Source organism: Prionailurus viverrinus, chromosome B2 (assembly GCF_022837055.1).
Source record: "Prionailurus viverrinus isolate Anna chromosome B2, UM_Priviv_1.0, whole genome shotgun sequence".
In the NCBI taxonomy this organism is placed as follows: Eukaryota; Metazoa; Chordata; class Mammalia; order Carnivora; family Felidae; genus Prionailurus; species Prionailurus viverrinus.
In genome coordinates this window covers 99074673-99090977 of record NC_062565.1, presented here as the reverse complement: position 1 = coordinate 99090977, position 16305 = coordinate 99074673, and the positions used below count along the sequence as shown (strand labels likewise).

Below are 16305 nucleotides of genomic sequence, written 5' to 3'. Positions count from 1 at the left end.
TGAATTTGGCTGGGGCTTGTAGATGGTGTCAAGAAGCTTGGCCTTTATTAGGAGGGTACATGGGAGCCACAGTGGATTCTAATCAGGGGAATGCCTCCAGTCTCTGGGTGTGATCTGCACTTGATGAGATCTCCCTACTTCTGTGTATTGGAGGGAACAGCACGCAACTAAGACTAGTTAGAAGCCCTTAAAGTCTATAGAAGAAAGATGATGAAAGTCTGAGTAGCGATAATGATCATTTTAATCATAATAGATACGAATTAAACCAGACACTAAATCCATTACCTCCCTAATCTTGTTTACCCCACAGCTACCCAACCTAGCTGACACCAGTGTTAACATCTCCATTTTACAGGTAAGGTAAACAAGATTGAGAGGATAAGCAATCTGCCCAAGATTACTCAGTATTCAGATCTGACTAGATAGGGCGCCTCTCTTCACTCCCTTGGACTAGGCATTCTAAGTGGGATGGAAAAGGAAAAGACAGATGTGAAAAATAATTAAGAGGCACATAATAATGATTATTCTATTAGCATTACACGATGACAATGATGGTAATGGTACTGAATGTAAAGGCGATTTCATTCACTCCTCACGTATTGGAGACCTTAACGCAAGCTTCGGCATCTGGGAAGAAACAAAACTGATTAAGCTGTCGGTGAGATATATCTAATATGACATAAAACTCCCGCAATTGCCGAATGACAACGCCACGCCCCATCCTCCGCTCCCAACTCACCGCAAACGCAGGACCCGCCCGGGATCTCTGGGCGGTGCAGCCCCGCCCCGGGCGCCTCCGCGGGCCACGTGGTCCGGCGTCCGCGCGCAGGCTCCCGGCGCCGGCGCTTCCGGGTTGGCGGCGGCGGCGCAGGGACAGAAGCCCGGACGACGCAGGTACCCCGGCGGCGGATTCTGCAGAGTAGGGGGCCTGGGTGGCCTTGGCACGGGTGCGCCATCCAGGCCGCCAGGTGGGACGGCCGCGATCCGGACCCCGCCGGGCGCCCCGACGGGTAGGTCCTCCCGAGCTCGCGGTCCCGGGCCGTGGTGAGTGCTGCCCAGCCGTATGCTCCCCTGTCCCGCCTGAGGGGCCCCGGGCCGGGAGTGGGGGGCCTCCCCCGCGTCCCGCTCACCGCTCCGCGGGCCCGGGTCTCCGAGGAATCGCCCGCTCGCCCCACCGTGCCTATGCTTCCGAAGCGAGGCCCGATGAGCCTTAGGTTATTATTTCATTGCAGCTACCCCCAAATTCATTTCGTACATTTTCTTGGCCCCTTTTATATGTTTTCACAGACGCAGTGTTTAATAATGCGTGAAATCGAGACGCTGTGGTTCCCATTCTGATTGTGTGCGCAGCTATGGAAAGTTGGTGCTGGGGAAGGACTTTAGAGATGGTTGATTCCCGTTCCTTCATTTTACAGAGGAGAAAACAGACCCTGAGAGGCAACAGGGATCTTGGAGACTCACCCAACTAGGTAACAGTACAAGAATGACAATTCCAACCTAAGTTTTTTTTTGTTTGTTTGTTTTTTGTTTTTTAAATCACCTTCTGCAAGTGGCAAATGGTAAAATTCAGATAACCATGTGAAGTGAATACTAGGTTTGTTTGGGCTAGGATTAACTTTGTGAGATGATGCTTCCTCGTTTTTAATCATTATTTTCTTATTTCAGGCTTTATGCTTCTTGGCTTCTAAAGAAAATGGCAGAAACATCATCAGAGCCTTCTGGGCAGCTTGTTGTACACTCAGACACTCACAGTGACACTGTTCTGGCCAGTTTTGAGGATCAGCGGAAGAAAGGCTTTCTCTGTGACATCACTTTAATCGTGGAGAATGTGCATTTCCGGGCTCACAAAGCCTTACTTGCTGCCAGTAGTGAATACTTCTCCATGATGTTTGCTGAAGAGGGGGAGATTGGTCAGTCCATTTATATGCTGGAAGGCATGGTTGCTGACACGTTTGGTATGCTGCTGGAATTTATCTACACGGGTTGTCTCCAGGCCAGTGAGAAGAGTACGGAACAGGTCCTGGCTACCGCTCAGTTCTTAAAAGTCTATGACCTGGTAAAGGCTTACACGGATTTCCAAAATAATCATAGCTCCCCAAAGCCAACGACTTTGAGCACTGCTGGTGCCCCAGTGGTTGTTATTTCTAATAAGAAAAATGATCCTCCAAAGCGGAAACGGGGAAGGCCAAGAAAAGTCAACAGTTTGCAGGAGGGGAAATCACAGCTGCCTGCAGAGGAAGAAATACAGCTGAGAGTAAACAATTCGGTTCAAAATAGACATAACTTTGTGGTAAAAGAGGGAGACAGCGGTATACTGAATGAACAGATTCCAGCAAAAGACACAGAAGATTGTGAGCCAGGGAGAGGGGAGGAAGTGCCTGCTGAAAAAGATGAGAATTGTGATCCCAAGACCCAGGACGGGCAGGACAGCCAGAGTCGGTACAGCAAGCGGAGGATTCGGAGGTCCGTCAAACTTAAAGATTACAAACTTGTTGGGGACGAAGATGACCAGAGTTCAGCCAGAAGGGTCTGTGGAAGGAGAAAGCGCCCTGGTGGCCCTGAGGCCTGTTGTAAGGACTGTGGCAAAGTGTTTAAGTACAATCACTTTTTGGCAATCCACCAGAGGAGCCACACGGGTAATTATACTTTTCGCAGCTTGCTGGAATGTGTTTGGGAGTAATGATGATAATGATAGCTTTCATTTATTGTGCAACTTCTATGTGATGGACATTATAATAAGGCATTTATACATGTTACTGCATTTAATTCTCACGACAGTCCTATGAGGTAGGGAATGTTATCCCCATGGTACAGATGAAGAGACCGAGTCCTAGAAATAATGGGCCCAGGTCATCCATGTAGAGACAGAGCTGGGATTTGAACCCAGGTAGCCTGATTGTAGAACCCTGCTCTTACTTAGAGTTGTTGGTTCAAGGCTTTCATGCCCAGGTATCACACTCTAGCCAGATTTATTCTTCTTTCTGAGTCTTGAACATTTTTCATCTTGACCACGGCTGTGCTTTTACCCAGGTCTGTCTGGACAGCTTTCTCACTCAGCCATCTAGCTGTGAATGTCTTCTCCTGTTTGGTCCCTCTAACCGAGCTCTGGCCAATAGACCCTTTTGTGAGGATGGAAAAAACGTTCTGTATTTGCATTGTCCAATATGGTGGCCACTAGCTACATGTGATTTTGACGTGTAGTGAGTGTGACTGAGGAACTGAATTTTTTAGTTAATTTAAATGGTACCATATTGGACAGTGCAGCCCTGGCAGAAATCCCTTCCTCCTTTGAGTCCTCTCTTACACACTTAACTCTCTTTTGGGTCGGGCTGTAGTTACCAGTTAAATAACCCCTAAACCTAATTGTAAGCTTAAGTATAGGGACTAGTAGTTAAGTCTCCTCTCATCCCTCAGCTTGCTGTCATCTGACCCAGCAGCATCTAGCCCCATGGTTCTCACCCCGGCCACACATTAAAATTTTTTTTTTAATGTTTATTTTTGAGAGAGAGAGAGACAGACAGACACACACACACACACACACACACACACACACACACACACACACACACAATGTGAGTGGGGGAGGGGCAGAGAGAGATGGAGACAGAATCTGAAACAGGTTCCAGGCTCTGAGTTGGTCAGCACAGAGCCCTATGCGGGGCTCGAACTCTGGAACGGCAAGATCCTGACCTAGGCCAAAGTTGGACGCTTAACCAGCTGAGGCACCCAGGTGCTCCCTGGCCACACATTAGAATCACCTAGGGAGCTTCTAAAACTACCAGCAACTGGGCACCAGCCCCAGAGCTTCTGATTTAATTGGAGCTTTGGTTCGAAGGATAGATTGACAACCTTGAATTCTGGTTCTTTAAACAAAGTAGACATTTGGGAAATATTTGTTGAACTGTAACAGTATGGTTTAAATAGTTAAGTAGTTCTGTAAGATTTGTTAAGGAAAACAGCATGTAGTATGTCCCCTCTTGCACCCAGTGTTCTCAAATTTTGCAGTGAATCACTTTAGTGTGGGTCTGTTTTCATCCATTTTGGTGGCTAATAGCAGATCCACACGGGTTGGAGACTCTGTCTTTCAGTTCCAGAAAATTTTTGGAAAGTATCTCAGGGATGATTTCTTCTGTTGGTTTTCTATGCTCTCTCTTTCTGGAACTCCCTGCTATCTGGATGTTGAACCTCCAGACCCATCCTCCCATGTCCTTATCTCCTATTTCCCATCACTATTGGCTCTACTTTCTACTTTCCCCTTTATCTTTCAACACTTAAAGATTTATTTCTACTCTCACTGTTTTACCTCTAGAAGCCCTTTTTTATTCTCTAGATTCTTTTTTTTAAATTTTTAACGTTTGTTTATTTTTGAGAGAGAGACAGTGCTAGTGAGGGAGGGGCAGAGAGTGAGGGAGACACAGAATCCAAAGCAGGCTCCAGGCTCCCAGCTGTCAGCACAGAGCCCAGGGCTGGGCTCGAACCTGTGAACTGCGAGATCATGACCTGAGCCGAGGTCGGATTCTTAACCGACTGAGCCACCCAGGTGCCCCTTTTTTAAAAATTATTGTGAATCCTCTTTTTGGTTCATGGCGAGCACGTTAATAACAGCAGTCTCTTCTTTGTTAGTTTTTAATGTTTTCTTCCCCTTGGGCAACTTCTGTTTTTTGCAAATTGCTTTTTTTTTTTTCTTACTTGTTTTGGTATCTGTTTCAACTACTAAAAGCCTTCCTTGAATGGTGGTTTTTTAAAAATCATATTTGGGGTGCGTGGGTGGCTCAGTCTGTTAAGCATCCGACCCTTGGTTTCGGCTTAGGTCGCGATCTCATAGTTCATGAGTTTGAGCCCCCGAGTCAGGCTCGGCACTGACAGTGTGGAGCCTGCTTGGGATTCTCTCTCTCCCCGCCCCCCTCTCTCTGCCCTTCCTCTGCTGGCACTCTCTGTCTCTCTCTCTCAAAAATAAATAAATAAAATTAATTAATTAAAAATCATATTTAATCTTATGTTGGAACGGTTGACTGAAAGTTCCCATGGGTATGGAGAGGGCCTGTAGACGACGGCCTCACTGGGGGTGGTGTGGCTGCACCCCACCTCCTCACTGACACCTGGCATCTGCAGCCCCCCTACCCCGGCCTGCCACATTCCAGAAGAAAACAGTCCACCCTCCCAGGCTTCCCGCCAGTGTCTAGAGCAGGAGCAGGGAAGAAGGCCGGTTATAGTCTCATCACTTCAAAAGTAAACTTGGACTTGCTGTCCCTGGGACAGTCCCCTTCCACTGTGCCTGGAGACCCACAGTGCAGAGACTGTTTTACCCTCTTCAGAGAACAGTCTCCGGGCTTGTTGGGGAGCTGGCCAGTCTTCTGGGGGGGTCTAACTACCTTCGAAACAGACTGTCATTGATCTCCACCCCCATCTTCAGAGGTAACAGGGGCTGACAATTCCTGAGCATTGTGAAGGCTGTGTCTTAGGTTCCGTCTCAGCCCTTCTCACTGCTGGCATCGGATTCATCTGTTCCAGCTTGCCAGATTTTATTGCTGCTGTTTTCTCTCCAGTGCTGGGCCTTGTGGATGTATGCTATGAAGAGAAATCCCTTTATTGTCATTTTAATTTAGTAGGAAACAGAAAGATGTGCATATTCTTGCTTACACTGTGTTTCTGGGGCTCTTAACTCCAGGGGAGCGGCCTTTCAAATGTAATGAGTGTGGAAAAGGCTTTGCCCAGAAGCACTCCCTGCAGGTCCACACCCGGATGCACACTGGCGAACGACCCTACACCTGCACGGTGTGCAGCAAGGCTCTCACCACCAAGCACTCCCTGCTGGAGCACATGAGTCTGCATTCAGGTAGCTGGGGAAGCACCAGGGGCCACCTGCCACCGGGTTCTGGGGTGGGCGCTACCCGCGATCAAAAGGGGCTTTTCTCAGCCTGATGTCACTTCCCACCTGGTGTCATTGAACGGCAGAATTGTGCCTTTGCCAGACTGTAGGTTAGAATTCACAGCATTGAGTCTTAAAACTAGGGCTTATAAACCGGCTCTCGGGAGCTCAATGTGCAGACATTTGTTTAAGAATTTGGTGATTTGGGGGGACACTTGAGCGGTCCACCTTTACCCCAGTCTCCACCACTCCCTACTGCCTTACATACCTTTGCACGTTTATGTTACTCTGGTGGACTCTGAAGGCATTTGGGTTTGTAGGCAAACCCAAATCATTCATAGAAAATGGGAACCTGGGCCCACTGTGTTACTTACTTTATCAGTGAACATTCTAGTTCTTTCCAGTTTTTGTGTGTTTTAGTGTCTTTATTTTTTTATTTGGCAGGACAGAAGTCTTTCACCTGTGATCAGTGTGGCAAATATTTTAGCCAGAAAAGACAACTAAAGAGCCATTATCGAGTTCACACAGGTACAGTAAAGTGAGAGAAAATTTGGATTTGGATTGATGGGGAGAAAAGCAAATACAAATTACTTCTGAAACACTAGGGTCATATTGTGGAAGATAAATTAGCATGTAAGGAAAGAATCTTAAAAAGATCTAAATTAGTTGTCTTTTCCTTGTGTTCTTCTCCACTACCTTGGGATTTATATTTAAAAATTTTGTACTACACTTTTGGTACCACACACAGAAACCCAGCAGAATTGGCATCTTTCAGAAGTGCAACTTGCCTAAGAGGGTGCCAGTTGACTGTTTTTAATGGTGCCTAGACAGAAGTATCTTTACCCCATAGCTGTCCGTCCAGGCCTTCTCCCACCTAGCTCTGTCCATTGTCTTTTTTTCCTCTCCTGCCAAGTGATAAGAAATAAATGAGGGGTTGGGAGTGACATTTGAGACCAGTTGGCCACAGTCACACCAGTGCTTCAAGGGAAGAAGGAGATTATGTTTAGGGAGGTTGGAAGAGTCCCAGCTCTCCCAAGCAGTGTGTTGAGGTGCATAGGAAAATATTAACTGTTACCAAATTAATAAAATTACTGTTGTGTTATTAAAGTACCATATTTAAAGTGATTATTTTTCAGGGAAGTGCTTTAACACAAATCACTGAAGAAATGCAGGGAGAGAGCGCATACATGCACTGACACTTTTTTTATTGTTGCGACAAGGCCACTCATTACCGGAATGCAACCACTGCCATCGCAAATTCATGGATGTGTCTCAGCTAAAGAAACATCTACGGACACACACAGGTAAAACTACCATCTCGTCCCTCCTTTCTGGTACACTTCATGGTTTTAGAAGAGTGAGGTCGAGTCCTCCTCAGGCTCCATTTATTATAAATTGGATGGTGATTTTATGAGATCAAGGTGGAAGGCTGTCTACACCATTCTGTGGGGAGATCCCTTCTCTAATAGCTCAGCAACTTAGAGATGGCTTACAAGTCTGAGTTTGGTTGTGTTTCAGTCTTAGTGTAGTTCATCGTGGGAGATGGTGATCGTTGTTTTTAGAAAAGGAAACAAAATGAAACAAACACAAGGGTAGCATAGGCATGGGGGTCTCCCATTTCCTGCCCAGTACCAGTGGTTATAACACAAGCATCGCCACCTCCAGGAAAATCTGTTCCAGGGATAAAGAGGAGGCAGGATTGATCAGGGCAGGTATATCAGATTGGTTTATGCTGCTTTGGACATTTTCTTCTTCAAACACAAAGTTTTTCTCCTTAACTTGTTTTCTTAAAATAAATGTCTCATAGGGTAGGCATTCTGTGAAAATGGAGCTCTATACATTTTTTTTTTTAACGTTTATTTATTTTTGAAGGAGAGAGAGACAAAACGTGAGTGGGAGAGGGGCAGAGCGATAGGGAGGCACAAATTCTGAAGCAGGCTCTAGGCTCTGAGCTCGCAGCACAGAGCCTGATTCGGAGCTTAAACTCACAAGCTGCGAGATCATGACCTGAGCTGAAGTTGGACACTTAACCAACTGAGCCACCCAGGCGCCCCTCCATACATTCTTTCAATAGATATTATCGTGAACAGGTTCTGTGAAGTTTAATTCGCTCGTTTAACACATATTTACAGAACAATTACTGGGTACCAGGCACCGCTCTACCTAGGTCGTGAGGATACAACAGTGAATGAGGTGGCCAGAGCCCCTGCTGTTGAGGGGCTACCATTTGACCAAGGAAGACAAAGAACAAATGACTATATAACATGTTAGGTGGGGGTCAGTGCTGTGAAGAACTAAATACTGGGTAAGGGGGCAGGATGTGGGAAGGTGAGCTGCCCTTTTACATGGGGACTTGTGTGGGAAGGCCTCACTGATGAGCCCCAGTAGAGCATGCGGCTCTTGATCTCAAGGTCATGAGTTCAAGACCCCCATTAGGTGTAGAGACTGTTTAAATAAATAAGCTTAAAAGAAAAAAAATTTTGTTTTGAATGCTATGGGGAGTGAGCCAGTCATTGTCGCTGTCCAGGAGAAGAGCATCCCAGGCAGGGGGAACAGCAGGTGCAAAGCCCTGAAACACAAGAGTTTCCGACTTGCCAGAGAAATACCAGGAGGCCGTTGTGACTGAGGCTAAGCCAGGGCAGTAGAGGTAGGAGGGCTCGGGTAGGTGGAAAGCAGAGGTGACTGGAGTTTGTATAACACAGGGTTCCTCGGCATAGCTGCATACTTCAGTCACCTGAGAAGCTTTAAAAGAGAAAAAGCCTGGTCCCCACCCCAGAGATTCTGACTGAACTGACCTGGGGTAGAGCCTTGAAAGTATTTGTGAAAGTTTCCTTGGTGATTCTGGTATGTGCACTCAGGCTTCAGAATGTTGGAGGCCACAGTGAAGACTGGGTTTTATTCTGAGCCAGAGGACTAACAAGAGCAGTGATAGGAGGTGCCTTAGAATTTTAATAGGATCATTCTGGCTTCTCTGTGGGGTGAGGTGAGACAAGGGTGGAGAGACCCATTAGGAGGCTGTTGTACTAATCAGGGGCTTGCAACGTGTGGTAGCAGTGGATGTGGTCCAGGTGGTCCAGTCCAGATGTATTCTGAAGGACTATGTTCCTGGAAAGAATTTCCATTGTTTAAAACATATGTCAACAGAAAGACTTTCTGAGATGTCATAAACCCAGATAGCATCAAATGGTAATGTGAACATTGTTAATGTTTCCCACACAGAACTTGACAAGCAGGTAGTCAGTCTTGGAATCTGGAAACAAACTGGGAACAGGGTGGGACCTTGAGAAGCTATGGAAAGATAATGGCAGTGGCCTGGCTTTCACCTTTGGAGTGGTGGGAGTTGATCATGCAAAGATGCAGATTGACCCAAGCTGGCGCCAGTGTCCTCTGCCCAGATGGAGCTCGAAGAGATGCGTAGCATGCGTCTTCCAGTAAATGCTGTAGAAGGGAAGCTGCCTGGCTGCACTCCAGGTTGCCCCCATCCCTTGCTGCTACCTACTTCAGTGGGATTTTGTTCTTTCTTTTCTTTAAACTCAGTTCCCTTGCCTGCGTTAGGATCACTTAATTTTGTTTCTGGAGGATGGGACAGTCTGTCGGTAGTATGTGCAGCATACAGGCTAACACTGCATGAATGCTTTTGAAGCGTTGTGAATTCCTCATGGAGTCTGCAGCAGTCATGTGTGGGCCTTCGTTTGCATCCTGTGCAGTTCATTCATTCATCAGGGATTTCTGGAACAGCGTGCCAGGCCCAATTCTAGGCATTGGGGTACTAGGAGTGGACAAGCCCACAAATTCTTCTCCTAAGAACGGGGGAGACAGGTGATAAATAACAAGTACAGTGTGTGAGGTGGGGATAGCATCATGAGAAAATGGGTTCGGAGAAGGGGACTAAGGAGTATTAGGGGTGGGGGACAGGGCTTTCGGTGGTGAGGAGGCCTCCTCGCTGGTAAAGTGACGTTTGAGCAGGGACTTGGAGGCAGTGCAGAGGGTGAGGGAGTCCCCGAGGGGAGCTGTGCTGGGGGATGACTGGTGGGAGCAGGAGTCCCCTGTGGAGCCCACTCGCTCAGGGTGTGGTGTCCAGTGACTCTCCAGCGTGTCCGGGCTGCTGAGCAGCGAGCAAAGGGGGAGTGCCCGGTGAGGTCAGAAAAGTTTAGAGCGAGGACTGGTGTGGGCGGACAGATCTGCGATGCCTCGTAGGCTTGGGGCTTTGGCTTTTATCTCTGGGTGGGAGCAGGGAGCCTTTGGAGTGTTTGCAGCAGAAGTGTGAAATGATCTGACTGCCTGCAGGGTCACCGTGGTCGCAGCACTTACTGTGGGCAGCAGGGAAGCTAGAGCAGAAGTGGGGAGACCTGTGAGGCTGCCGCAGAGACGGTGGGCCTGGACCAGGGGTGGCAGTGGAGGTGTTACAGGTGGTCAGATTCTGAATACACTGGAAGGTAGATAGAGATGTCAATAATACATGAGTCACCCTAGTGCCCCGGGGTCCTTGGGGAGGTGTCAGGAGGGCTACCTCACCGAGCAGGAAAGTGTGACAGTTGTGCGTTATCTCAGGGTGGACCTACAGGAGTAAATGGTGTGTGTCCTTTTGTTTTCTGCGTATAATCATGTATCTCCTTGTTTCCCTTTGTAAGGGAAGGAACCATATCTTACACTTTCTCTGCATCCTCTTGGTACTTAGCACTCAGTGCTTGGGTACACAACAGGTGCTTGGAAAGGGCTTAAATTCATTTGTACTCACTGAGGAGTCAAGTGCTGTTCCCTTTTGTTTTTTATACTGTGAACTGTGGGGTGATTATTCCTTTTTCCTTTATGTTGGATGTGTATTTCTAAATGTTTTCCCTTTCTTAGGTGAGAAGCCATTTACTTGTGAAATCTGTGGCAAATCTTTCACAGCAAAGAGTTCTCTTCAGACCCATATCAGAATCCACAGGTAAAGATTTGCAGGTATTTTTGTCGTATGGGAGTCCTCATTCAACCCTGGCATTCAGTTGGGTGACATGTTACCTATACAGTCCTTTTCCCTAATTATTACACGGGTAGAAGTTTTTGTGTAGTTTACAGTTATCTTTTCAATAAAGCAGTTCCCCACTTAAGCAAAATCAGGAAAACTGGCTCTGGCCAGCAAAAGTTTACATGATTGATTTCATTTCTTGAATTTTTATTTTTCGGCTGGGGACTGATCCAAAGCTTAAGTTCTTCAGTCAAAAATAAATATTAAATTTAATGTTTCCGAATAAATGTTTTTGTTCACATAGCTTCTAGATTTGATTTAATACTTTTTTTAAAATATGTTTATTTTCGAGAGAGAGAGAGCACGAGTGGGTGAGGGGGCACAGGGAGAAGGAGACACAGGATCCGAAGTGGGCGCCCGGCTCTCAGCTGTCATCACAGAGCCTGGGAACCTCGAGATCATGACCTGAGCCGAAGTAGGACGCTTAACCGACTGAGCCACCCAGGCGCCCCAATTTAATAGTCCTTCTAAGGCAAATAATTAAGGGTTACTCAAGTGTTTAATATTGAAGTCCATCATGTATACTTAATTGGCCACAAGAGTCCGAAAGTTGGCAATGAGGGGGTGCCTGGTTTGCTCAGTCAGTGTAGCACGCGACTCTTGATCTTGGGGTCGTGAGTTCGAGCCCCATATAGGGTGTGAAAATTACTTAAAATTAAAATCTTTAAAAAAGAAATAAAGTTTGCAATGAGAACTAAAACCAAAAAGGAACTTTCTGTGTGATATGTAAATATTTGCTTTCTTATCTGAAATATAGACTATGGAATCATAAAATTTTATCACATCTAGCCCAGCCCCATCCACCACCCTTACTCAGATACCATCCCCGCCTTTTCTTTTTCTTTTAGGATTAGAAACTAAAACCCATGAAAGTTGGGACTTGCTGTGACTCCTTAAGTTAGTAGAAGAACCCATGACTTATGACTCCCAGTCAAGTTAATTTTTCCTCTATTCTTCTTCTCCCTAAATGATCAGGAAGTAGCAAATCTGTTTTTAAGATAAAACGTGTATTTTCTTATAGAGGAGAAAAGCCATACTCCTGTGGCATATGTGGCAAATCCTTCTCTGACTCCAGTGCCAAGAGGAGACACTGCATTCTGCACACAGGCAAAAAGCCCTTCTCCTGCCCTGAGTGTAACTTACAGTTTGCTCGCTTAGACAACTTGAAGGCTCACTTGAAAATCCATAGCAAAGAGAAACCTGCATCAGATGCCAGCAGCGTTTCTGGCAATAATAACACTGAAGAGGTCAGGAATATTCTTCAGCTGCAGCCCTATCAACTGTCTGCATCTGGAGAGCAAGAAATTCAGCTTCTTGTAACCAATTCTGTACATAACATCAATTTCATGCCTGGTCCTAGCCAAGGAATCAGCATTGTCACAGCAGAGAGTTCTCAGAACATGACCGCGGACCAGGCCGCTAATCTCACCCTGCTCACGCAGCAGCCAGAACAACTGCAGAATTTAATTCTTTCAGCCCAACAGGAGCAAACAGAACACATTCAGAGCCTCAATATGATCGAAAGCCAGATGGAACCCGCACAGACCGAGCCAGTGCATGTAATCACACTCTCCAAGGAAACCCTGGAACATCTTCACGCCCATCAAGAGCAAACAGGGGAGCTCCATTTAGCAAGTGCTTCAGATCCGGCTCAACACCTGCAGCTGACGGAGCCTGCTCCCCCGACACCCACCCACCATGTGCCCCCACCCCCACCACTTAGCCAGGAGCAGAGCTGACCTGTAAACGTGTGTGATCGATTGGTCTCCTCCCAGTGAGCCAGCTGTAACTGTGCCGGAAGGCAGGCTTTCTGAAGCACTCACAAGTCTTTCCAGAGGTGTGATGGCTAGCTGCTAGTTCTGATGCTTTCCATCCAGGCAACAAGACGTGTGTGTCGTATCTTGTATGTAGTCCAGATTTGGATTTAGCATTCATTATTGATGAATGGTTTTCATTTTCATCCAAATCTCTTAAGGTCTTGGATGATTTTTATTTGGGGGCATTGATTTAGACTTCTCTAAGTCTTGAATGTCCATGGCCACAGCTTATGGCCTTGTGACCTTTCCACTTATATTTTTTAGAAAAAAGGAAGTCATATGTTGGTTGAATTGGGTAGAGTGGTTTCTTCTTTATTTCTCTTAGGCAACCTGGTTGCTTCTATAAGACAAGTCAGGGCTGAATACAGATAACAACTTTGGAGAATCTGTCCTTTTAATACTCTCTAATCCCCTAAAACAGAGTAACTCAACATTTAATCTCTGTGGTACGGTGGGCTCTTCGTGTCAGGTTTGAGGTAGATTCAGAGACATATAAACTAAAAGTCTATTTTAAATCAAAATGAATATAACAAGAAAACCAAAAAGTACAGGATTATTTTAAAAATTCTGAACTCAATTTTTCTGAGAAACATGGATTTACATATTTTTGAGGGGATTTACATATTTTTTTAAAAGAAGGTTATTGAAAATTTAATTTAAAAGTCTAATTAAAGAGTGAAACGGATCAAGACATTCAACCCATAAATTACAAATTTTTGTCAGCAGTGATAATTGTTCTTTCTGATGAAGTTAAAGCTTTCTCAGTTATCCTGGAATATAAAATTGTATTCAGTGTATTTTAAGTATCAAATATACTCTCCTGAATTCTAATTGATCCTGAAAATGATCTGTGTATTATGTCTGATAACTTTCTGAAGATGGGACCTTATAGTCTACTTTTATTGCAAAGTAGGTTAAATCTCATAAAATGGACGCATCATTTTAAAAAGTAAATATCTTCTACTTTTAAAAATAATTTGAGCCTCCAAACCATAGTAGCCAATCTGTAATTGTTGTACAGTTTTAAATAATTGTCAAAAGTTGAAGTTATGTTTGGGTTAGGTTTTCAAGCCCAGTGTACTTTATTGGAGACTTTGATTGCTTTCTCTTAAGTAAACTGATAGCAGATTTTGGAGAGAAGAAAATGGGCACTAATCTAAGTTAACATAATGCTGGTGGAGCGTAGGGGTAATCTACCCTAAAATTAACAGGATCATTACATCAGTTACTTATTTTCTCTCTGTAGACATCTTTGATTTCCGCCTGAGTCAAGAACGTTTTTTTGGAGGTTAAAATAATGGAATTCTTCAGGTTTGAGAGAAGATAAAAGCTTTTTTTTTTTTAAACGTATTTGCCAAACTATATTTTAGTATATATAATTCACAAAATTTCTAAAATGATATATATCTTATGTATATCAATCAAGTAATGTTCAAGTCAGGCCTGACTAGAGCCAAGATAGTAATTTTTACAAATACAGTTATGACCTAAATATTATTTCAAATTCTTAGTCATTTAAACTACTTCAATCTTACTCTTAAAATGCAAAGTTTTTGCCAGTTTTTCAAAGCTTACTGGCCCACAGTTTCTTGAGATACAGAGTATTAATATAAATGAATTTTTAGCTACTCACTCTGGAGAGCTAGAGAATTTATTCAGGAAATACAGTCACATAAGTCAAGTTTAACTAGCTTTACGACAGTCTACCTCTGCACTAGGAGAAATACAATGTGGGCTTCATGTAGTTTAAAATTTTCTAGTAGCCACATTAAAAACAAAAAGGTGAAAATTGATTTGAGTAAAATTATTTAATACTACATTTTCCAAATATTTCAACCTGTATTCAGTATAAAAACGTATTAATATTTTTTTATTCCTTTTTGCATACTAAGTCTTCAAAATCTAGTATACACTCAATTTGAATGCTAATATTCTTTGGACATACTTGACCTGTATTTAGAATTCATGCAATTTACAGTTGAAAACCTAGATTGACATACAAGTAGTTGCACACTGAATTTTTTTTCAATAACTGAAATGATTATCAGTTAAATTTATATTAAGATCTGGGGTGCCTGGCTGGCTCAGTCAGAAGAGCATACGACTCTTGATCTCAGGGGTCATGAGTTCAGGCCCCACACTAGGCATTAGAGATTACTAAAAAAACAACAAAAAGCCCACCACCGGTTCCTTAGTCACACTAGCCATATTACAAGTTTTTTTTTTTTTTTAAATCTTTATTTATTTTTGAGAGACAGAGACAGAGTGTGAGCGGGTAAGGGGCAGAGAGAGAGAGGGGGACACAGAATCTGAAGCAGGGTCCGGGCTCCGAGCTGTCAGCACAGAGACCGACGTGGGGCTCAAACTCCCAAACTGTAAGATCATGACCTGAACGAAGTCGGACGCTTAACCAACTGAGCCACCCAGGCGCCCCACCATAATACAAGTTCTTGACAGCCACGTGTGGCTGGTGGCTCCTGTTCTGCATGGCACAGGCCTGCCTGCTTCTAACTTGAGAGCCAGTTTCAGCCATAAAAATATCTTCCGGAAGAGTTCTGGTTTATTTGCCTGTCTGTCAGAGGGAAAGAAGAAAATGATAGCTTTATAAATCTAGCTTCTCTTTTGTGTCCCAAAAACACCTTCTGCCCTCTGAAATCCCAAATTCTAAAGTTCAGTGACTCTGTATCCAAAGGAAATGTCATGCACGTAAAAATGTCTCTTACGTGTTTGAGAAATTTTTGGCTGTGTTTCACAACTTATTTTGTATTAAACTTGTACAGTTTTTAAAATTGTTTTAAGAAGTGCGGAAATACAAAGTGTACTTCTTAGGAAGTAGAACATTATGCTTTGGGTTACTGAGATGCACCTTATCGCTTTCAGAAGTGAGTCTCTGGTTTTCTCTGAGTTAGAGGGCTAGCTTTGGGAAGACTTGAGCTCCTGCCATCAAAATCAGTTATTTACACATGTGCTTGTGTCTGCTTCTTGAACATTTTTCTACCTCTACTGTTTTCTGCAGTCAGTTCCCTGTGTTTAGGAACTGTGAGCAACCAGTCACATAATGCTGAAGAATATAGTGATATTCCCGTTATAGATGCTTACATCTAGGTTTTCATGAATTGGATAATATCTGCCACATACTGAGTCTTTATACTATAGGCCAGGACTGAAGCCAAGTGTCTTAGGTCTGTACCTTGGTGCTCCTCAACGTTCTTTTGTGTCGTGGCTCACAAAGTAGGATTTATGCAGCACCCTGCAATTAGGGGACTCCAGTGCCCTCGGGCCAGGACTGGCATATTTGCTTGCTGGGGCTGCCATAACAAATACTACGGACTGGGTGCTTAAAGCAACAGAGATCTATTTTCTCAGTTCTGGAGGCTAAAAGTCCAAGATCAAGGTGTGGGCAGGGTTGGTTTCTTCTGAGGCCTCCTGACTATCTTTTCCTCCCTGTCTTTGCATGGTCTTCCCTCTGTGTGTTTTGTCCTAATCTTACAAGGACACCAGTCAGTGTTGGATTAGAGCCCACCCTAATCCTAATGACCACATTTTCACTTAGTTGCCTCATTAAAGGCCCTATTCCCACACAGTCACGTTCTGAGGTACTGGGGGTT

At 44.6% G+C, this 16305-nt stretch overlaps 1 protein-coding gene across 8 annotated transcripts; it reads left to right on the top strand.

The window, feature by feature from the left end:
- Positions 1 to 846: 846 nt before the first annotated feature.
- On the top strand, positions 847 to 15495 carry ZBTB24 (zinc finger and BTB domain containing 24). 8 transcript variants are annotated; one of them, XM_047859946.1, is made up of 8 exons: positions 847 to 1010; positions 1416 to 1469; positions 1666 to 2636; positions 5669 to 5836; positions 6314 to 6397; positions 7090 to 7173; positions 10718 to 10799; positions 11902 to 15495. In XM_047859946.1, the coding sequence occupies exons 3-8, from the start codon at positions 1694 to 1696 to the stop codon at positions 12617 to 12619; spliced, it is 2079 nt and encodes a 692-aa protein (XP_047715902.1). In that variant the 5' UTR covers positions 847 to 1010; positions 1416 to 1469; positions 1666 to 1693; the 3' UTR covers positions 12620 to 15495. The 8 variants fall into 8 exon arrangements, 4 of the variants coding, with proteins under 4 accessions (XP_047715902.1, XP_047715901.1, XP_047715904.1 ...); XM_047859945.1 differs by having other exon boundaries at positions 1288 to 1469; XM_047859948.1 differs by having other exon boundaries at positions 847 to 1044.
- Positions 15496 to 16305: the final 810 nt, after the last annotated feature.